Source organism: Triticum dicoccoides, chromosome 1B, assembly GCF_002162155.2.
Source record: "Triticum dicoccoides isolate Atlit2015 ecotype Zavitan chromosome 1B, WEW_v2.0, whole genome shotgun sequence".
Taxonomy (NCBI): domain Eukaryota; kingdom Viridiplantae; phylum Streptophyta; class Magnoliopsida; order Poales; family Poaceae; genus Triticum; species Triticum dicoccoides.
In genome coordinates this window covers 170,072,303-170,093,959 of record NC_041381.1, presented here as the reverse complement: position 1 = coordinate 170,093,959, position 21,657 = coordinate 170,072,303, and the positions used below count along the sequence as shown (strand labels likewise).

General features: G+C 44.0%; 1 protein-coding gene across 1 annotated transcript; it reads right to left on the bottom strand.

Moving 5' to 3' along the window:
- Positions 1–10,075: 10,075 nt before the first annotated feature.
- LOC119303346 (putative cyclin-dependent kinase F-2) lies at positions 10,076–11,301 on the bottom strand. The gene has a single exon (XM_037580470.1). It carries the CDS (start codon positions 11,189–11,191, stop codon positions 10,238–10,240), a length of 954 nt encoding a protein of 317 aa, XP_037436367.1. The 5' UTR covers positions 11,192–11,301; the 3' UTR covers positions 10,076–10,237.
- Positions 11,302–21,657: the final 10,356 nt, after the last annotated feature.

The window sequence follows — 21,657 nt, the reverse complement described above, 5'->3', positions numbered from 1 at the left end:
CACTGGTTCGCCCTGCTCTACGGCTGGGTTTGTATGGTTGCTGTCGTTGTCGAGGCGGGACTTTGGGCGACACTTGCGTCGCCGTTTCGGCTGTTTTTCGGGGGAATTGTCCCTCGCGTCGTCCCGTTGTTCCTCGTTATCGCTTCCTTTTGGTATATCCACCATATATACATCATGAGTTGAGGTGGCTTTCTAGTGCCGTGTGGGCGCTGGTTCTTGGTCGTCTCCGGCATCGTCGTCCATACCGTCGATATCTTCGGAGTTGAGATCTAGCATGTCGGTTAAATCATCGACAGTGGCTACGAAGTGGGTGGTGGGTGGGCTTTGAATTTCTTCATCGTCCGCATCCCAACCATCCTAGCCATAATCCGGCCAAATCTCTCCTGATAGAGAGAGGCACTTTAGCGCATCAGGATGTCGCCGAAAGGCGAGTGCTGAAGGATGTCCGCATCGGTGAACTCCATGATCGGCGCCCAATCGGATCTGATTGGCAGAAGCGCGGAAGGTTCGGGGTCCGGAGAAGAATCCGGCACCTCGGAGTCACAAGCTTTACAAGGGACAGGGTCGGTATTCGGCTCTATCGCCGTAGAGGTAGCAGCCCCCGAGGCGGTGTCTAGCCACCCATCCTCGATCGGCGCAGTCGGCTCCGAGTTAAGGGTCGGAGCGGACTCTCGTGCGGCCTCCAAGGCACTGTCCGGCAGCAGAGCTAAATCATGCCCATCGCGACAGTGCGGCACGCTCGGCTGTGGCTCGAATCCGTCGAAGATCAAGTCTCCGCGGACGTCGGCCGTATAGTTCAAACTTCCAAATCCGACCTGATGGCCAGGGTGTAGCTTTCGATCTGCTCCAGATGGCCAAGCGAATTGGCCCGCAGTGCGAAGCCGCCGAATACAAAGATCTGTCCGGGGAGAAAAGTCTCACCCTGGACCGCGTCGTTGTTGATGATCGAAGGAGCCATCAGGCCTATGGGCGACGACACAGAGGAACTCTCAATGAAAGCATCAATATCAGTGTCAAAACCGGCGGATATCGGGTAGGGGGTCCCGAACTGTGCGTCTAGGCGGATGGTAACAGGAGACAAGGGACACGATGTTTTTACCCAGGGTCGGGCCCTCTCGATGGAGGTAAAACCCTACTCCTGCTTGATTGATATTGATGATATGGGTAGTACAAGAGTAGATCTACCACGAGATCAAGGAGGCTAAACCCTAGAAGCTAGCCTATGGTATGATTGTTGTTCGTCCTACGGACTAAAACCCACCGGTTTATATAGACACCGGAGAGGGCTAGGGTTACACAGAATCGGTTACAATGGTAGGAGATCTACATATCTGTATTGCCAAGCTTGCCTTCCACGCCAAGGAAAGTCCCATCCGGACACGGGACGAAGTCTTCAATCTTGTATTTTCATAGTCTTGGAGTCCGGCCAATGATGACAGTTCGGCTACCCGGACACCCCCTAGTCCAGGACTCCCTCAGGCGTATAGACATTTGCTTGGGTGTGAAATGGGATCATTACCTTTCAGTTATCTAGGGATTCCTATTCACCATCATAGACTTACTAATAAAGAATGGAAATGCACCGAAGACCGATTTGATAAAAAACAAAGTTGCTGGAAGGGTAAGCTTATGTCCTATGGAGGTCGGCTGGTGCTGATTAACTCAGTACTTACCAGTATGCCGATGTTCCTATTATCTTTCTTTGAAGTACCCAAAGGGGTGCAGAAGAGGTTATATTTTTATCGGTATTGATTCTTCTGGCAATCTGATGAAGTTAAATCAAAATACCGCTTGGCAAGATGATATATTATTTGCAGACCCAAGGACCAAGGAGGACATGGGATCGAGAACCTGGAGGTTAAAAACAAATGCCTACTGAGCAAATGGTTGTATACGTTATCAACAGAGACTGGTGGTATGTGGGCACATATTTTGTGCAACAAATATTTACATTCTAAATCTCTGGCCCAGGTTACAGTAAGATCTAATGACTCGCCATTCTGGAAGGGGCTAATGAGGGTAAAAGACACCTTCTTTTATAGAGCATAATTCGTTGTTGGTAGTGGTACCACAACAAGATTTTGGGAGGAAACATGGTTAGGGGAGACGCCGCTAGCCTTACAATATCCCACCTTGTATAATATTGTGCAACGTAAGGATGATTACGTTGCTACAGTATTACAAGTGGTCCCGTTAAATATCCAGTTCAGGAGGTCCTTAGTTGGGGAGCCTTGGAATTCCTGGCTTCACCTTGTGCGGAGATTGATGGATGTTCAACTCTCTGACCAGCCTGATTCTTTCCGGCGGAAGTGAGTTGTTCAAGGTCAAATCTTTATACTTGGATCTAATCAACTCTTGCCCAATCCCAAAATCGATTCGTATTTGAAAGATTATGGTTCCCTTGTGAATTAAATTTTTCATGTGGTTAGTCCACGAGCAAGTGATCCTTACCAAAGATAATCTGCTTAAGCGAAGATGGGTAGGAAGTGCTCGTTCTTGTTTTTGTGACCGAGATGAAACGATACAACACTTTCATTGAGTGCCCTCTTGCAAAGTTGTTTTGGTGCACCATTCATATAGCCTTCAATATTACTCCTCCAGATAGCATTGACACGTTATTTGGGACGTGGTTAACTGGAGTAGACTCAGCTATTGCTACACGTATTTGGATAGGAATACGTGCTCTATTGTTGGCTATATGGAACTGTAGGAATGATATGATCTTTAACAGACAAAACATTTTGAATTCTTGCAGGTCATCTTCTACGGACTTCAGGGAGCCTTTGGTTACTGGGTGCAACCGTTGGGAGATGGTAGCGCGGGGTACCTTCATCCGGTTTGGATGATGATCCATTAATAGGATAGGTCTTTAGTCATCTCATCATGTTTTTTATGCCGGTTGTGGCTTTATTTTTCAGACATTTGTTTTCTTTTGCTCCTTTTGAGAGCTGAACTAGTTTGCAGACTTTGTATTTCGTTGGCACCTTTTAATAATATGGTCGCATGCATCTGTCGGATGCAGAAGCCGGAGGTGACCCTCCTTCTCAAAAAAAAGAAAAGAAAAAAAGCGCCAATTTGTCAAATAACATTTATCCTGGATACGTAGTAGTAGTTGTTACTCAATCCAGTACAATAAAGCAGTTGCAAATGATGAAAGATAATACACAAAATGTAAATGAGGGCATACAATCACGGAAAAACAACAACATGAGACCACACATAATCCTTTGAACCAAATAAGGAGAGACTATTGGTAGAACTTAGGGCAACCGTCCGGACTGTGGAAGCCATCCAACGCGGTCTTGTATCGGTCCACGTCGTGGTCCGGACGCGTTTTCTCCCGCAAACCGGACCACTGTCACGCTCGCTTCTGACGGCCCCAGCCCACACAAAAACCCCTCCCCCCGCCCGCGCGCTCTTCCCGCCCGTCGCCCAGCTGCCTGCATATATGCCGCTATAAAGCGTGGCGCTCCACATCGAAGGCGGCTCAGGGCGGACGTGACCTCTCACTGCCTCCACCAATGAAGTGGTGCGCCGGCCGAGGGCACCGCCCGCTGCACACCCGGCTAAATACGTCTCCTCGCTGCATTCAAACGCCTCCATTAAACCTGCTGGAAGCCGATAAACCTATTCCGGCCACACGTCCGTTCACGAGCGGGCCGGCATTAAACGCAATGACAGCCGAGCTTCTCTCGTCCTCCCTCTATTTAAACGAGGCCAGACGCCGGGCAAGAGTCACATCACTCCACCGCTCCCCATCTCCTTCTTTACCATTTTCTCCACTCTTTCGATGGCATCCGACGAGCCATAAGAGTAGTTCTCCGTCATAAAAGCCGTCTGGGTGGCCCGCCGAGCCCCGCCGGATACGAGCGAAGCCTAGCCTGATGGAGCCAGTTGCCGCCTCAAGCCAACGCGTGGTTCAGCAACTCGCCGCTCGAAGCCAGCTCGTAGAGGAGTGGCGAGTTGCTCCATCCCGGCACAGCGGCATGGCATCGCCTCCTCCAGTGCCTGTGATCGCGCCATCCGTCGTCGACGTGCGCGTAGCCGCACCACCGGCCGCCATCATCGAGGAGAAGTAGAACACGGGAGGCCGCCGCCGCTTGTATCCCATGGAGGCCACCGCCGGCGCGTCGCCATCATGTACAACCGGTGACCTGTCCTGTCTTTATCTCAGGCCATCCTGGGCACACCCGTCTGGGCTTCACGAAAGCACCTTCCCCTCCGGCTGAAGCATCCTCTTTGCCACTCTGATGAGCGGCATAGCCGGACATAGGGAAGATACAAGGGAAGAATATGCCTCCAGGGCTCCCGGCAGTCCGGTTAGCGGGCCACCGGACATGGGGAAGACAAAGGGATCCGCCGCGGCCGGCTGTAGACTAGTGTAGTGTATCCGTGTCGTGGGAGTGGAGCTCCGCGCAACTGTACATGCACATAGTTTTACCTTTTTAGTTAAAACATGTCCAAAATGTAGCCGTTCTCGTCCGATTTACATGGAATCCGTCATGTTTATATGAAATCTGGCCGTGTTTGCATGCATTTCATCCGGTTTGTTGAAAAAGAGTTTGAAATGTATGCGGCTAGCGTTGGATCCCCACCCACCCTCCCGCGTCCGCGGATGGATACGGGAGGAAATTTGTGGGTTGCCGTTGGAGATGCCAATGGTGTTTAATAGTAAATGGACCAATGCTAGCACTAAGGTATTTTTGCTTCTTACAATGAAAACATAATACATAAAAGTATTGGCACAGTAATGGCCACAGGGGATGATCAGGTAGCCTGTGCTCTTTCCAGAGCAAATGCCATTTAGGCGATACTGTGTGCTCAGTTTTTTCCCCTATGGAGTCTCAGGCTGTGTCTACTTACTCAAATTCAGAACATTCCCATGTGCAGTCTTTGTGGATTTACCAGACCCACTAAGAAATAATGGGAGCAAAAAATATTTATAAATTATTGCCAGTTCATTTGAAAAGTCGTTTGGATAATCATTCTCAGATTCATATTTGGCATCCCAATTTTCCCAAGCACTAATAGTGAAGGGTCACATGGTGTTTGACAGACCCAAAAGCTGCAAATAGACAGAAGGGAGGACCATTCATGGTTTTAAACCAACTATTATGCATGGTCGTGCACAGACAAAATCAAACATCTTGTTGTGTCACACATGTTTAATCAGTTTTTACGATTTCTAGAAAACACAAAGTTCTAACATTTTCAAGGGAGAAACATACAAATTCTTCTGACAGTTCTACATGAGTAATTTTGGTCAAAAGACATGCACAGTGAACTGTGTGTGCGTTTTTTCCCACATTAAGAATGACGAAAGGGATATTCCTCTTTTCTTTTGTTTCAATGAAGCCGTCTGCTTTCAGATTAGTTAGTGTCAAAGGAAGCAGGACTTCTTTGAATACTTCTTCTGGTATCTACAAAACAGAGCCATCTAATGAGGGGAACATTTCAGAGTGGACAACAACACAAGTGGATGAACAAACATTCAGGGTTGTATAGACAATGCCTCTTACTTCACGAAGCTTTACTATGATGTCTAACTTATTGTTTCACAAATGTCCTTGTCAACTGATAAATAAAAGCAACAGTGCAGGTAAATAAAAGTAAATAAACTCCCTTTCAAATGTTATGACAAACTGATCTTCCATCTGCTCAAGGCCTCAAGCCCAAACAACAGAGTACCAATACACAAAGAGCTTGTATAATTGTTAAGCCTACTTCACAAATTAATATAGGAAGGAACTAAACTATACATCGGTTGAATGCAAGCAAAGGATCATCCACTAATACTCCAAATGAACTCCATCCATTCTCATCTCTAGTACTGTATTATAATGGACAAAGAGGCACACTCGTGACAATCAAGTGTTCCTACGCCTGCAAGGCACAAGGTAGATTGCATATACATTTCTGCAGCACACACAGTACAGTTGCTGCCTTCAACTAAAACTTTGGCCCGTACAGCCATGCATAAAAATAGGTGAAGATTCAGTCGCCATCATTATCGTAAGATTTAGTCATGGTTTGTAATTCACAACCAATTCGAGAGCAGCATAGGATAGAATGATGTAACAACAAGAGCTAGCAAATAGTATATGTTCTGCCAGTAGTACAGCAAAGCCTAGACTGCAGAAAATAAGACCCAAACTGTTCGTGTTGCCCACAAACGATTCAATTGCCGAGTATACTTACTTTGTGAAAAATATAGACTGGGATTCGAATTAATTCACCCTAGTGCCTCCAAATAAGCATGGCAAGGTCTTCCCTGATTTCAATGAATCATCTCAAAATAAACCCCCAACCATCCAAAAGAAGAAAAAAGAATTATTGAGTACACAAAAAAAATACTTAAATAAGATTTATATGTTCAACCATTGGCCCTATTGCCATGAATTTTCTAGACAGTATGATGTTTTGGCAAAGCTGAAATCCATTATTTTCTCCTCTCTTTTTCCCAAAAGGAAATGCAAGCATCCGTTCTCAACTTAACAATTCAAGACAATTATTGAAGAAGGAGCGAGTAGCAAGAAGATGAAGATGGATTGGGGGATCCGCCCTCCTTTTCCCATTTATAGACGGAGGAAGGCTAACCGGCGGCCTCTCATGTTCCAAGCAATGATGCCCCGCTGCATGCACCAGGCAGTTGTCAAGTCGGGCAGTTGCCGAGGAGACATGGGGAACCATGTGTCCAGCCTGGCCCGCAGGCGGTTGGGGCCGCGGCGCTTCGCCTCGAACCCAAGCCCGAGCGCGCCTTGGGCCCGGGGGCTACTGTCGGTGTTCTAGGAACCAGGGTACCTACACTTGCCTGCCTGCGGCCCACGGCATGGCTCCCTCGACGGCCTGGTACGGCCCATCTACAAGACCACACCAAGACCTCTGGAGGGGGCGGCCTCCCCATGCTGCCTCCCGAGGAGCGGAGATTTCTATGCAGGTACCAGCCTCATGAGGCTGCGATGACGCAAGCCATGACGATCAAGGCCAGGCGGGCTCCAGCGGGTGCAGAGGAGGCAGTTTCTTCTTTGGTGCTAAGGAGGCAAGGACAGGCGTGGGTTCCCAAGGAATCTACCAAAGGTTTCCATTCCGGTGCTACAAGACCAAGACCACGCTCGGCAGGACGGATGTCATTGCCGAGCCCACCGCAGCGTCAAGACCAGAAGCTTTACAGGCGGAGACCACCTTTCGTCAGGATAAGATGTACTACTTGTCCCCTTTCAAATTGGCCACTATGGGATCCCTTCCCGCCTACATTTTGGGGGAAGAGGACCAAGGCCACTATAAGTATAGGTTAGCCGCCACCGTAGAGGGATCAGATCCTTTCCATCCTCACCAACATAGCTCTCGTGAGGCTGTTCATCCACTGTACTAGTTCATCCTCAGCCCCTCGTGAGGCCAATCCACCACAAAGCAGGAGTAGGGTTTTACACCGCAAGGTGGCCCGAACCTGGGTAAAATGTTGTGTTCATCTTCTTCCCCGCTCACGCGAGTCCGGCTAGGCTAGGCCGTGGGGCAACGAGTTGGTAGGCTTGAGAGGTTGAGTTCTTCGCACATGCCCTAGAGTTCGAACCTTCTTGGGTCTACGAAGCCCTGAATCCGACAACCTCTTCCTGCTCGGTGGCCAGGCGATTCGCGGCGATCCGGTGGCCAGGACTGTGGATCCGGTGGGTGGCTCCTCCGGTGGTTCTCTGGCTCCGGTCGTTGCTCGAGGGACGGCGCCCGTGGCTCCCTGCAGTCAGACGCGAGGCTCTGCTTCGCGTCTCAGATCTGGCCGGCTTGGTTTGGTTGGGGTGGCGACCCTCCCACCACTGCTCGCAGGCGACGCGCTTCTTGCGTGCAGGTCGCTGGCGGGGTCGTGCTCCTCTTGTGGCTGCCCTGCAGAGGAGGGCTACTGGGTCTGGCTGGCGACCAGATCTCGCATGCCGCCGGTGCTGCTGGGCAGCTTCAAAGGCAGCAAGGTGTGGTGGTGGTCCTGTTTGGTGATGGTGCGGTCGCTATGCAGGGTGCGCGGGTCAGTGGAGGCTCGGGCGATGGAGGTGCTGGTTGGCATCGCCAACTGCGTCGGAGTGAGGTTGTGATGTTCCGGGCAAAAGTCTGGCCTGGGTTACCGGCCGGCGGCAGCGACACCTATGGGCATCGTCATCCTTCTTGGAGGCGCCGCTGGGGAGATCCGTGCATCCTCATCTCCTAGATCAAGCTCTCCAGGTGAAAGCCAAGATCTTCTTGTAGGATCGGCGGCGGCGGCGTCTCCAACATCGCTTTCCCTCTTGAGGGCGCCGCCTTGAAGATCGTGATCCCTCTCACTCTTCCTTGAGGTTGGGCGTGCACGACATCGTGGTCGGCAGCTGCCCGGTTGGTGGTGCGGTTGTTGCATTGCGACTTGTGTGGTGACGATGATGGTTGCAAGATGAGTAGGGTCGTGGCTTGCCTTCGTCGTCGATCGTCTGGCATGTTCCTGAGGTTGAAGTCGGAGCTGCGGTATTGCGGGGCGACATTGCGGCAACAAAGCCAAGCAATGCGCAGATTGGACTCTGTCGGTGCAAGGCATGCTCCTTTTCTCCTGCGAGGCTCGTCATCAAAGTCGGAGCTGCCTCGTCCTTGACGCGTGCGGTCAATTGTTTGGCCTGGGCCGGCAGGGTTCCGTGTACCGTTCGTTCGGAGGGGTCTTGACGGGCCGTCAACGACGAAGTAAGAGTCGCTTGCTCGGGCATAGGTGATGACGATGACATTGCGGGCAGCCTCGACGGTGTGTGTTGGTCTTGTGGGTGCCAGGTCGCCGTGTGCCTTTTGTGTGAGCATGTTGTAACGGTTTTCGTCCGTGTTTCAAAAAAGCATGACAAGGTAAATGAACTCCATCCATTCTCATCTCTAGTACTGTATTATAATAGACCAAGAGGCACACTCATGACAATCAAGTGTTCCTATGCCTGCAAGGCACAAGGTAGATTGCATGTACATTTCTGCAGCAGACACTGGTATAGTTGTTGTCTTTAAACTATAACTTTAGCCCGTACAGCCATGCATTAAGATTCAGTTCTGATGAGCCCACCTAAAGTACCAACAGTCTCCATCATTATCATAAGATTTAGTCCGATTCCAGAGCGGCATAGGGTAAAAATGAGGTAACAATAAAAGCTACTAGCAAACAGTATATGTTCGGCCAGTAGTACAGCAAACACTAGACTGACTTACTTTGAGAAAAATATAGACTGGGATCAGAATTAATTCACCCTAGTGCCTCCAAATAAGCATGACAAGGTCTTCCCCGATTTCAATGAATCATCCCAAAATAAACCCCAAACCACCCAGAAGAAGAAGAAAGAATTATTGAGTACACAAAATAATACTTGAAAAAGATTTATATGTTCAACCATTGGCCCTGTTGCCATGAATTTTCTAGACAGTATAATGTTTCGGCAAAGCTCAAATCCATTATTTGCTCCTCTCTTTTTTCCCAAAAGGAAATGCAAGCTTCTGAATAATTAGAAGGCCTTGTCAAAGGACCAGAAAACTTACGTATGAAGCACATCTGTTGCCATCTTTTCTATCTGTTGCCATCTTATTTTAGTGGAATCGGTTACCACTAGAGAAGCTTTGACTGTTGAACAGAAGTAGGCTTCCAAGAATTATCTAGCAACAGATCAGATCACAGCGGAGAATTTAAGTTTTCATTGGTTATAGAAAAACATGATTGCCTGTTTACTGTTGTGCAAATTTCATGTGCCGTTGCTCTGAACCGATGAAATTCAACCAGATTTTTTCATCCTTGGACTTCAGATCTGTTACTCACAACCAGATTTTTTTCAACGAGATTCAGAAGCTAGACTCAGACCAGTTATAGAAAGCTCAACCAGATTCAGAAGCTTAGCAGCAATCACCGTTACATCAAGATCAATTTTTTTCAACCAGATTCAGAAGCTTATCATATTCAGACAGGTTATAGAAAAGCTCAACCAGATTCAGACGCACACCCAGACCGGTTATTCAGATGCGTAAAATGGAGCCATTTTAGCCAACTCCATTTCTAGCACGCCATCAGGATAGACATCAAGTAATTTCCATGCTACAGTAACTGAATCATTGATTGCTCAAGTCAAAGAATTACATGACCAGGAACACATAACTAAGTTTCCTGCAACTGATTACATAGTAACACAATAGTTAAGCTAAGTCAGTGGCACTGCAATGAAATAATTAACCAGTGGCACTGCATCTATCAGTTGCTAGATCAAGCTAATTAACTCATCAGCGACACAAATCCAGGGTGCTCTGCTCCTTTGGGCTTGCTGAACCACCGGTGCTCGAGCCCTTCTGCCGCCGTGATCCTCTCGGCGGGGTTGAAAGCAAGCAGGCCGGTGAGGACCTCGCGCCCGGCTTCCGAAAGCTCCTCGAAGAACTCCAAGTCGAGCTTCCCTGTCGAAGTGATCTGATCTCGCAACTTGTAAATCTCGGCGAGCAGCTCCTCCTCTGTCTCCGCCACGAAGAGGGTCACGCCGGCCAACATCTCCGCCATGATGCACCCAAGCGCCCACATGTCCACGGCCTGGCCGTAGTACCGGTTGCCTTCCAGCTGCTCCGGCGATGTGTAAATCAGGGTGCCGACACAACACTCCTCATAGGGCACTCCGGCCGGCTTCGCCCGAATCGCCGACCCAAAGTCACCAACCTTGAGCCCGCCGAAGAAGCCGACCATGACGTTCTCCGGCTTGAAGTCCCGATGGATGATGCCGGCTCCATGTATCTTCTTTGCCGCATCCAGGAGCTGCTCCATCATCACGCGGGTCACGTCCTCGGATACAGGCCTCCAGAGCGACTCGCGGAGGGTGCGGCCGTCGGCAACGAGCTCCATGACGAGGAACACGTCCCCTGTCTCGGCATCCGTCGCCACATCCAAGATCTCGATAATCGACTCGTGACCCCGACACGCGCCGAGGCAGCCGGCCTCGCGGGTGATCGCGCGGATGTCGGGCGGGCCGTGTCCGCCGGCCCCGTTGCCACGGACCCACTTCACGGCGACCTTCTTGCCGGTGCGGCGGTCGCGCGCCTTGAACACCTCGCCGTAGGTGCCTTCTCCGAGCACCTCAAGCTTCTCGTAGTCGGCGATGCTCCCGAACGCGTATCGGGGCTTCTTGCCGCCATGGACGCGCGGTTCTTGTCCCGCCGCCGGGCGCTTGCGGATGGCCGTCGGCATGATCTGAGCTTAGAACGCGCACCGAGAGCAGATCAGGGCAGAGGGGCGGGGATTCGTGTGCGTCGGGAGCAGAGGAGATCGAGGTGGATGAGAGGAGCGATCGAGGATGAGGATTGAGGAGGATAAGGATCGAGGATGAGGAGGATCGAGGCTGTTTTATGGGCAGCGCTAGCGCGCGTCTCCGACTTGGCGCGGGGTTCAGACAGATTTGGTACGCGTCGCGTTTACGCGGGTGACTCTCAGTCGCAGGGACAGCTCACTTTGAAATCTCTTCGTCACGCGCAAGCCAACTCGTACGGGTTTTTCCCCTCAAAAACAAAACTAATTCAGGTTTTTCTTTCCGACCTATCGAGCCGTTCATCATTTATTTTTATTTTTTATTTTCGCGTTTTCTCTCCTTTTTCTTCTCTTTAATTATTTTTTATTTTATATTGTAACAAATACAAGATTTAAAGAAATTGTTGAAACACTCCTTAAAATTTCAAGAAATATTTTAACTGTGTGAACACTTCCTAAAAATTACGTTAATATTTCTATAATATACATCAACACTTTTTTCCATCAAATCAAGGTTTTTCAAATGTGTGAACACTTCTTTTCCCCTTTTCTATATGAAAATATATGAATACTTTTTTAAATGTGTGAAAAGTTTTTTTATGTAATACATGAAAAAATATATTTCAAAGGCATGAACACTTTTTAAATTACATGAAGATTTCTAAATGTGAGGATACTTCTTTTAATTATAGAAACATTTTTAAGTACATGATGAAGAAAAAATAATACATGTTAAACCTTTTTTTAATTGTACTATGAACAAATAAAAATGTGATGAATATTTTTTTAATGCATGCTCGAACATTTTTAATAAATGATAAAACATTTTTATGAAATACACTATGAACATTTTCCTAGTACATGATGACCATTATTTTAGTACTAGTTGAACAATTTCTAATACATTGTAAAAAATATTTTACAAATATATAGTTTGTAGAATATTTCAACAATATATACAAAAAGGGTGAATGAAAGAACAATGAGTAAATAACCAGGAAAATAAAGAAAATGTTGAAACACTTCTTAAAAATTCAAGAAGTGTTTTAACTGTGAGAACACTTCTTGAAAATTACAGAATATTTCTACAATATACATCAACAATTATTTTCCCTCAAATCAAGGTTTTTAAAATGTCTGAACACTTCTTTTTCCTTTTTCTATATGAAAATATGTGAATATGTTTTTTAAATGTGTGAACAGTTTCTATATAATACATGAAGAATTATTAGAAAGGCATGAACACCTTTTAAAATTACATGGAGATTTTTAAATGTGTGGACACTTCTTTTAGTGAAACACACATGTTTTAAATACATGATGAATAAACTTTAATACTCCCTCTGTAAAATAGAGACCTTAAATGTCTTATATTAGTTTACAGAGGGAGTACATGATAATCATTATATAATTACACTATGAATTTAAAAACATATGTGATGAATATTTCCTTATTGCACGCGTGGACATTTTTAACACACGATAAAACATTTTTTTCTCTGAAATACATGATGAACATTCGCTTAGTAGATGATGACCATGTTCTTATAGAAGTTGAGCAACTTTTTATACATTGTAGAAAAAGTTTTTTGCAAATATATAGCTTGTAGAACATTTCTGAAATATATAAAAAAAGGTCCATGAAAAAAAACCAGCAAAAAAACCCCAGCAAAATGTACATGCATGTAGCTATAGGCGGTAACAACGAGCCGTTCTTCATGGGCTTGGTCCAACACCTCTCCTATCGGCGAAGTGAGCGAGACGCTCACTAGAAGGGAGTTAGACCATCTCCGACGTGGCACTTATGCCATACGTTGGGGATAAAGTTCCCAGCCATTCCGCCAAAACCCGCTTTAATCTCAGGATTTGATGTGACGTTGCTGCATCTTTTGGAGTCCGGACACCTGCAGCTATTTATACGTACAAAGCACATCTGAAAGTGGGCTAAACGCCTCTGAAAAGGCTATTAGAATGCAAAGTGAAAGGACATGCAGTGCCCCCATGTGTGATTTTGGTAATTGATGACATTCTTTATGGACTAATGGTTGCATTAAGTTATATTTGAAGGATTTGTCCATAGGCATTTCTTGAAGTACATGTGTTGGTTTCAAGGAGTTTATGAGTTGACCAAAGTGGTATTAAGGAATTATCCAAAGATTGGTCATAGAGTTGGAAAGAGTCAAGGTTGATCAAGACTAAGTACAGAGAGTGATTCAAGTTGATCATCACACAAAGCGTAGAAGATACAACGAGTGGGATCAAGTGATCTCATGGTATGGTAAGCATTGTCCATTGTGCTTTGTGTACTAACCCATGGTCTATGTGAGAGTTCTATGTGGGGTTAGGTACGTATTCATGGGCTTGCGTCAAGAGGAAGATATCACTCAACCAATGGAGAGGATGACATCAAGTGGTGATCGTCATCAAGATTGCCGTGCGCAAGTTCAAGTGAAGCATCACGAAGAGATCAAGTGCTTGATGCTTGCCGTTCATTGTGGTGTCAATGGACTTGTGAAGATGTGCCGAAGAGTGGCTCACCCATAGTGGAGTATGGGGGAGCAATCATCTAGTCTTCATCGACCCAACGCAATCAAGAAAGGTGGTCCAACTTGAGGGAGTCAAGATCGTCATCATCTAGCTCAAGTGGACTTCGTGCAAGGCAAATGTTTTCCCTTGATAGGTTTTATATTTTACGAGTCACATGGTGATAGTTTGGAGACCGGGTTATAGGATCGATAGCCGTGCTATCAAGGGGGGCTCTCAAGTGAGTAGCGTGATCGTATCATTTGTGGAGAGCTCAAACCATTGCATCCTTGCATCATCCATGTAGAGGGCTGTTTTATGGGCTGGCGGCGCGTGTCTCCGAGTTGGCGCGGGATTCAGACAGATTTAGTACGCGTCCCGTTTACGCGGGTGACCCTCGCAGTCGCAGCGACAGCTCACATTGAAATCGGTTCGTCACCCGCAAGCCAAGTAATACGGTTCTTTTTCCTCAAAAACAAAACTAATTTGAGTTTTTCTTTCCTACCTATCCAGCCGTTCATCAATTATTTTTACTTTTTATTTTCGCGTTTTCTCTCCCTTTTTTATTTATTTTTTATTTTCTATCATAAAAAACATAAGATTTAAAGAAAATGTTGAAACACTTCTTCAAATTCAAGAATTATTTTAACTGTGTGAACACTTCTTAAAAATTAGTACATGAATATTTCTATAATATACATCAACACTTTTTTCCATCAAATCAAGGTTTTTCAAATGTGTGAACGCTTCTTTCCCCCTTTTCTATATGAAAATATATGAATATTTTTTTAAACGTGTGAAAAGTTTTTTTTATGTAATACATGATAATTTATTTCAAAGGCATGAACACTTTTTAAATTACATGAAGATTTCTAAATGCGAGGATACTTCTTTTAATTATAGAAACATTTTTAAGTACATGATGATTAAACAATAATAGATGATAAACATTTTTTAATTATACTATGAACATATGAAAATGTGATGCATATTTTCTTAATGCATGCTTGAACATTTTTAATACATGATAAAACATTTTTATGAAATACACTATGAACATTTTCTTAGTACATGATGACCATTATTTTATTACTAGTTGAACAACTTTCAATACATTCTAATTTTTTTTACAAATATATAGTTTTAGAACATTTCAACAATATATACAAAAAGGGTGAATGAAAGAACAAAGAGTAAATAACCAGAAAAATGTACAAAGCGTAGCATGTACCTGTAAACAGTAACGACGAGGTGTTGTTCATGAGCTTGGCCCAACTCCTCACATGTTCAGAGACAGCTCACTTTGAAATCGCTAGGTCACCCGAAAGCCATCTCGTACGGGTTTTCCTTTCCAATCCATCCGGCCGTTCATCATTTATTTTTATTTTTTATTTTCCCGTTTTCTCTCTCTCTCTTGCTCTCTCTCTCTCTTTTGTTCCCTTTTATTAATTTTGAATTTTTATATTGTAACAAAAAATACAAGATTTAAAGAAAATGTTGAAACACTTCCTAAAAATTCAAGAATTATTTTAACTGTGTGAACACTTCTTAAAAATTACATTAATATTTCTACAATATACACGAACACTTATTTTCCCTCAAATCAAGTTTTTTAAAATGTGTGAACACTTATTTTTCCTTTTTCTATATGAAAATATGTGGATATGTTTTTTAAATGTGTGAACAGTTTTTAATATAATACATGAAAAATTATTAGAAAGGCATGAACACGTTTTAAAATTATGTGGAGATTTTTAAATGTGTGGACACCTCTTTTAGTGATACAAACGTGTTTTGAATACATGATGAATAAACTTTAATACTCCCTCTGTAAAGTAGAGACCTTAAACGTTTTATATTAGTTTACAGAGGAAGTACTTGATAATCATCATATAATTACACTATGAATTTAAAAAAAATAGGTGACGAATATTTCCTTATTGCACGCGTGGACATTTTTAACACACGATAAAATAATTTTTTTTACATGATGAACATTCGCTTAGTAGATGATGACCATGTTCTTAATAAAAGTTGAACAACTTTTTATACATTGTAGAATTTTTTTTTTACAAATATATAGTTTGTAGAACATTTCTGAAATATATAAGAGCATATCTAGCAGACCCCGCATCCTGCCGGCCCGCAAAACGCGTTTGCAGTTTGCCAAAAAACGGCTTTGCGCGCCGGTGCGGACGGCCGCAGAAGCAGACCCCCCCCCCAAACGGACCCGTATAAAAGGATATTCGTGGAATATTTTTTTTACGGGTCGGCTTTGCGGGGCCTGCTCTTGCGCCGCTGCGTTCCGCATCCTGCCGGTCCGCAAATATCAATACCACACCACAAAAGTAAAGCAAACAACCACACTACAAAATAATTATTCAAATCACGGAAGCAAACTAAATAATTATTCAATACCAACACAATACCACAATCTTCCACATTATAAATAATTATTCAAATCACCAAAGCAAACTAAATAATGCAATACAAAATTTGTCCCGAATACAAATACAAATGAATAGAAAAATGAGTTTGTTATTGTCCAGCCCTTTGCCAATGGTGCTCAATGAGGTCCTCCTGAAGCTGAAAGTGGGTGTTTGCATTTTCAATCTCCTTGTAGGTCTGAAGAAAAGCTCTAATGCGGTTAGGATCTCTAGCTGGTTTGACACAGCTACCCACATTGTCGTAGAAGAACTACAAGTTCATTCCGGAACGCCATATGCAAGCACCCACATAGCTGCGGAGATTTTTTAATATGCACTAAATCCCTTTAAGACCGCAACATTTCTTCTTTGAGTAAAATATCGATAATTTGCCTCGCAAGCTTGAACAATTTTCACAAAGAGGGATCGCGCGCATTCGGTACATTCTCCGAAAGAGGTGTGGTGTATACGTTGGATTCTCCGCGAAGTAGTCTTGCATCAACATCTCGTTCCCGTGATGGCGATTCCGAGGAATGCAACGATGCCCGATTGTCGATCCGAGCCGCCTCTTTCAGTTCTCGTCTCCGTGCTCCTTCACGGCAAGTGCCATCACTAATGTCTGCCGCCGAAAGGTTGCAAGCATCATCTCAACATCCGAGTCGTCTGAATCGGACGGATCGGAGAGCACGAACTTCTCGCACGGGCTCAATTCCATCTACATGAACAAGAATCGCACGCCGCGTCAATCAACTATGCAAACCGCTCGGCACAAAGCACAAACAAACACTAATCGACGACTCGTGGGGCGGGTGATCCCGGGCAGCGACGAGGGGCGAGCTCGAGGGCGGTCAATCCCCGGCGGCGACAGTGACGAGGGGCGGCTCTTCCCGCCAGATCTGGGGGGAGGCGGTGCACCGCATCGGTGCTGGAGGGCAGGGGACGCCCCCGTGGCGCGATTCCGCCCGCATATTTGGGCGGGAATCGTCGGCGGCGGTCGGGCAAAACCAAGGGCGGGCGACGGCGGAAGGAGATGGGGAAAGGGCGCGGGCTGAAATGTCCCTCCCACCAACCGCTTGACTAAAATACGAGGCACCGTAGGGGCGAGGCGGAAAACCGAGTATTCACGGGTTGGGCCGAGATTTTGCGGCGCCCCAAAAATGTTTTGCGGGCCGGCCGCATTTGCGGGGTCTGTTCGGGTGGAATTTTCTGCGCCGACCCGCATTTTGACGGTTATTTCACGGGTCGGGACTTTTTGCGTGGTATGCTAAAGTTGTTCTAAAAAGATCCATGAAAAAAATACAACAAAATGTACATGCATGTAGCTATAGGCGGTAACAACGAGCCGTTCTTCATGGGCTTGGCCCAACACCTCTCCTATCGGCGAGGTGAGCAAGACGCTCACTAGAAGGGAGTTAGACCATCTTCAACGTGGCACTTATGCCATACGCTGGGGATAAAGTTCCCAACCATTCCGCCAAAACCCGCTTTAATCTCAAGATTTGCTGTGACGTTGCTGCATCTTTTGAAGTCCGGACACCTGAAGGTATTTATACGTACAAAGCACATATGAAAGTGGGCTAAACGCCTCTGAAAAGGCTATTAGCATGCAAAGGTAAGCTCCACACCAGGCGCTTGGTTCGTTTCTTTTTTTTTTGTTGCCAGTGTAAGTGGGCACCTCCTATTTAGTGACATACGCGCTGAATATGCAGGAAACGTGCACCCCCTCCCCCCGTCCACAATTTGGGCTCGCCCATCTGCGAGTGCGTTGCGCCCCTGTTTTATTCCTTTTGATTTTTTTTCTTTAGTTTTTTTGCTTCATAATGTTCAGGATTTCAAAAAAAATTGAATTAAAAATTTTAAAAATGCGCATAGATTAATAAAATCTCCGCGAGTTTAAAAAAATGTTCTTAAATTTGAAAATTGTCCACAAATTAAAAAAATCATGATTGTGACATGATGGTGAATTCAATAAATGTACCTGAATTCAAAAATATTATCCAAATTCTTATAATGTTCAAGAATTTCAAACAATGTTCTAAATTCAAGAATACATGGATTAAAAAAATTGTTCACAAGTGCAAAGAGTGTTTATGAATTTCCAAAAAGGTCCACAAATTTGAAAATATGTTTGTGACTTTGGAAAATTTTCCCAACTTTTTTAAAAAAATTCATTCAAAACATGTTCATGAAAATTGAAAAATGTTTGTGATTTCAAAAGAAAATTCACTAATGTATTGATTTAGTGAGCATGTTCACTAATTTATTGAATTCACCAAAATGTTCACGAATTCGAAAAAATGTTCATGAATACAAAAATTATTCTGGAATTCTTAAAAATGTTTGTTAGTTTGAGAAAAATTATGACCTCCAAATTCTAACCACTAGATTCAAAAAATATTCATGAATTTGAAAAGTTGATCTCGACTTTGAAAACTGTCCATTACTTTAAAAAATGTTCATGATTTAAAAATTGTTTGTGGTATTCATAAAATTTCATGAATTGAAAAAATTCATAATTTTTAAAATGCTTTTGAATCCTTGTAAAAAGTTTGTCAATTTTAAAAAGAAAACAAAAAAATAGAAAACGTAAAAAAGAAACAAAAAATAAAAAATAAAAGGAAAGAGAAAGCCCGAAGAAAAACAAAGGAAAATGAAAAAAACAATCCAGGGGTTCTAGAACCTTCCCAAAACAGGTGGGGAAGAAATCCGGAATGGACCGGCCATGCAGAGGGCCAGGCGATCGAGGGTCTTCGCTGTTTAGTGACGTAGGCGCCAAATATGACTAGCCGTGTAAGTGTCTTAGCATTGGAGATGGCTTTATAGAAGCACCCATAAACCGACCCCTGTAGGGATATTCCTACAATTGGTTTTTCAACCTTCTACTGGCTAGTGCATCTTGTTGGCATCAGAAAATAGTCAATAGATGGAGCTATCAGTCTCCATCGACCAAGACAGAATGGCACACTGGATATATTTGATACTTCCTCCATTCCATAATGTAGTGTGCCCACGCTTTTCAAGATTCAACCTTGACCATAAATTAGACTAATAATACATAAATCATTTTACTGAAAATTTATATCTTTGAAAACTTCTTCCAAATACGAATTTAAAGGTATCTGTCATGCTCCCGCCGTAGTCGTCCATATTGGTTAAATTTATGGTCAAAGTTGAATCTCGAAAAGTGTGGATGCACTATATTATGGAATGGAGGGAGGATGTACCAATCCAATTGCTCATGATAGAGACAAAGCTAGACACCGTATTCCCAGTCGCACTCCTTTAGTATCTATTACCTCTGTCCTGGTTTATAGGTCCCCTTTGTAGTTTGTGCCAAATTTTGACTAAATATTTAACTAACAAAATGTTAATGCATGTGAAGAAAAATTATCTCATTGGATTCGTATTTGAACGTAGTTTTCAAAAATATAATGTTTGGTGACATGTGTGAACATTTTGTTAGTTTAATCTATGGTCAAAATTTGGCACAAAATACAATGGACCCCAATAAACCCGGACGGAGATAGTAGTTGATGAGTAAAGGAAAGATAAGATGTTGCCGAGAAAATGTGCCCAATGAAGGCCGGGCTAGCTTGCTAAAGAGGATCAACCAGCACCAGTGATAGCTCGATAGGCCTGATACTAATCAGGCCGCAAGTGGGACTGATAATGGGCGTCCCACCACATCGCACTTAATCCCAACATGCTTTGGTGGGTGATAGCCAACAATCCAGTAAAACTTATGCGGGATAAGTGGGCACAAGCAAGATCCCACTTCCGAAAGGTATATATGATTCTAGTTCACAAACTATGAGCAGATATGAACAGACAGCGTATCCAACATGCAGATATGAACAATGGGTGTCTACAACATGCATATATGAAGATTCGTTGCAAGTTAGAAATCATCTGGAAAATAATATAGCTTTGGTTCATGCTACATGCAACCAGACTGTAGCACCATTTTTTGCTTCAGAAATGAACATCACTTCATTAATAAACACCACAAATGACGGAAAGTTTGTGAGCATCACTTCATAAGTCTACATACTATAAACATGGTCGACATGAGCATTTATTTCTTCCCATTTTTGAATATCTCTAAGATATTGAAGCCTCTTGTTGACATGGAATTTCGTCGAAGTAAATCTATTATCAAAATATGATAAAGTCAAATTATAAAATAAAAATGGCAAAGTGCCAAATAGTCAGAGAAAATGGCTGATGAATTGTGATCACTCAATACAAAATTAGCAGAAAAAGGTAAATAAATAAAAGGAGCGCTAATAGGGTTGGAAAAAAAGCTCGAAGCTCGCGAGCTAAACAAGTAGCTCGTGACTCGGCTCGAATCGATTCGAACTAGAAGAATAACGAGTCGAGCCGAGCTTTAGTTTAAGATCGTTTATAGACCAAGTTAAACGAGTCAATCTCACGAGTACTCGTGTAACTCGTTAGGCTCGATACAATAGAGCAGCCACTTCCAATACAAAGAAAGATCAGCCACTAAACAGCCTACGTCCTAGGCGCACAATCCAAGACCGAGCAGTTGAAGGCCTAGCCTCCTAGGAGACTCACGCGTTACAAGAAAATTATAATTGTATAGTGATATATATGTTTAACATATACATAATCATTTTTATCATATTTGAGGGCTTTATGTTTATATTTTAAACGAGCTTAACAAGCTAAACGAGCCAGCTCGCGAGTTATACGAGTCGAGCCAATCTTAGGTTTGAGCTCGTTATAGTAATGAGTCGAGTCGAGCTAGCTCGTTAACGAAACGAGCTCTAGCGAGTCGAGTCGAGCTGGCTCGACTCGGCTCGAATTCCAGCCCTAAGCACTAATAACTACAAAATGTGTATATCCCAATAAAGTTATAACTAGCGGGACACATGGCCCGCACGCATGCACACCATCGCCAACTATGACAATGCCAACATAAAATTGTCATGAGTGGCGCTAATATCAACTATATGATAAATGTTTGGCCTTATTCCATTGACATGGTGAAATATTGACGCATCGCATAAAAAATATCGTGCTAATGAAATATATATGTGCTGTACTTTGTCAAATATCCATCTCATATCACATATTGCAAAATAATACTCCCTCCGTTCCTTGATATAAGGTGTATAGATTTTTGAGAAAAAAATCCAAAATATAAGGTGTATTGCGTTGCACCACTCGTTTGGATATTTTTTCTAGGGATTTGATTAGATTTTCTTATATTAGGCAATCTCCTCTATTTTCTCATGTCAACTAGTCAGGTGTAATCTCGCCGAAAACTTGTGAAATTATCCTTCCATGTGTGTTCTTTAATATCCGTGCCAAAAACTATATACCCTACATCTAGAAACGGAGGGAGTAATTATTAACGTGTACACCCACACCGTAAACCTTAATGAGCCATTAATTAATAGTCGATTAAGGCCTAGCCCCTTAAAATATGGCTATGCT

Excerpts from the sequence above, each read along its gene's own strand:
- LOC119303346 (XM_037580470.1), bottom strand. The coding sequence starts at position 11,191 with ATGCCGACGGCCATCCGCAAGCGCCCGGCGGCGGGACAAGAACCGCGC.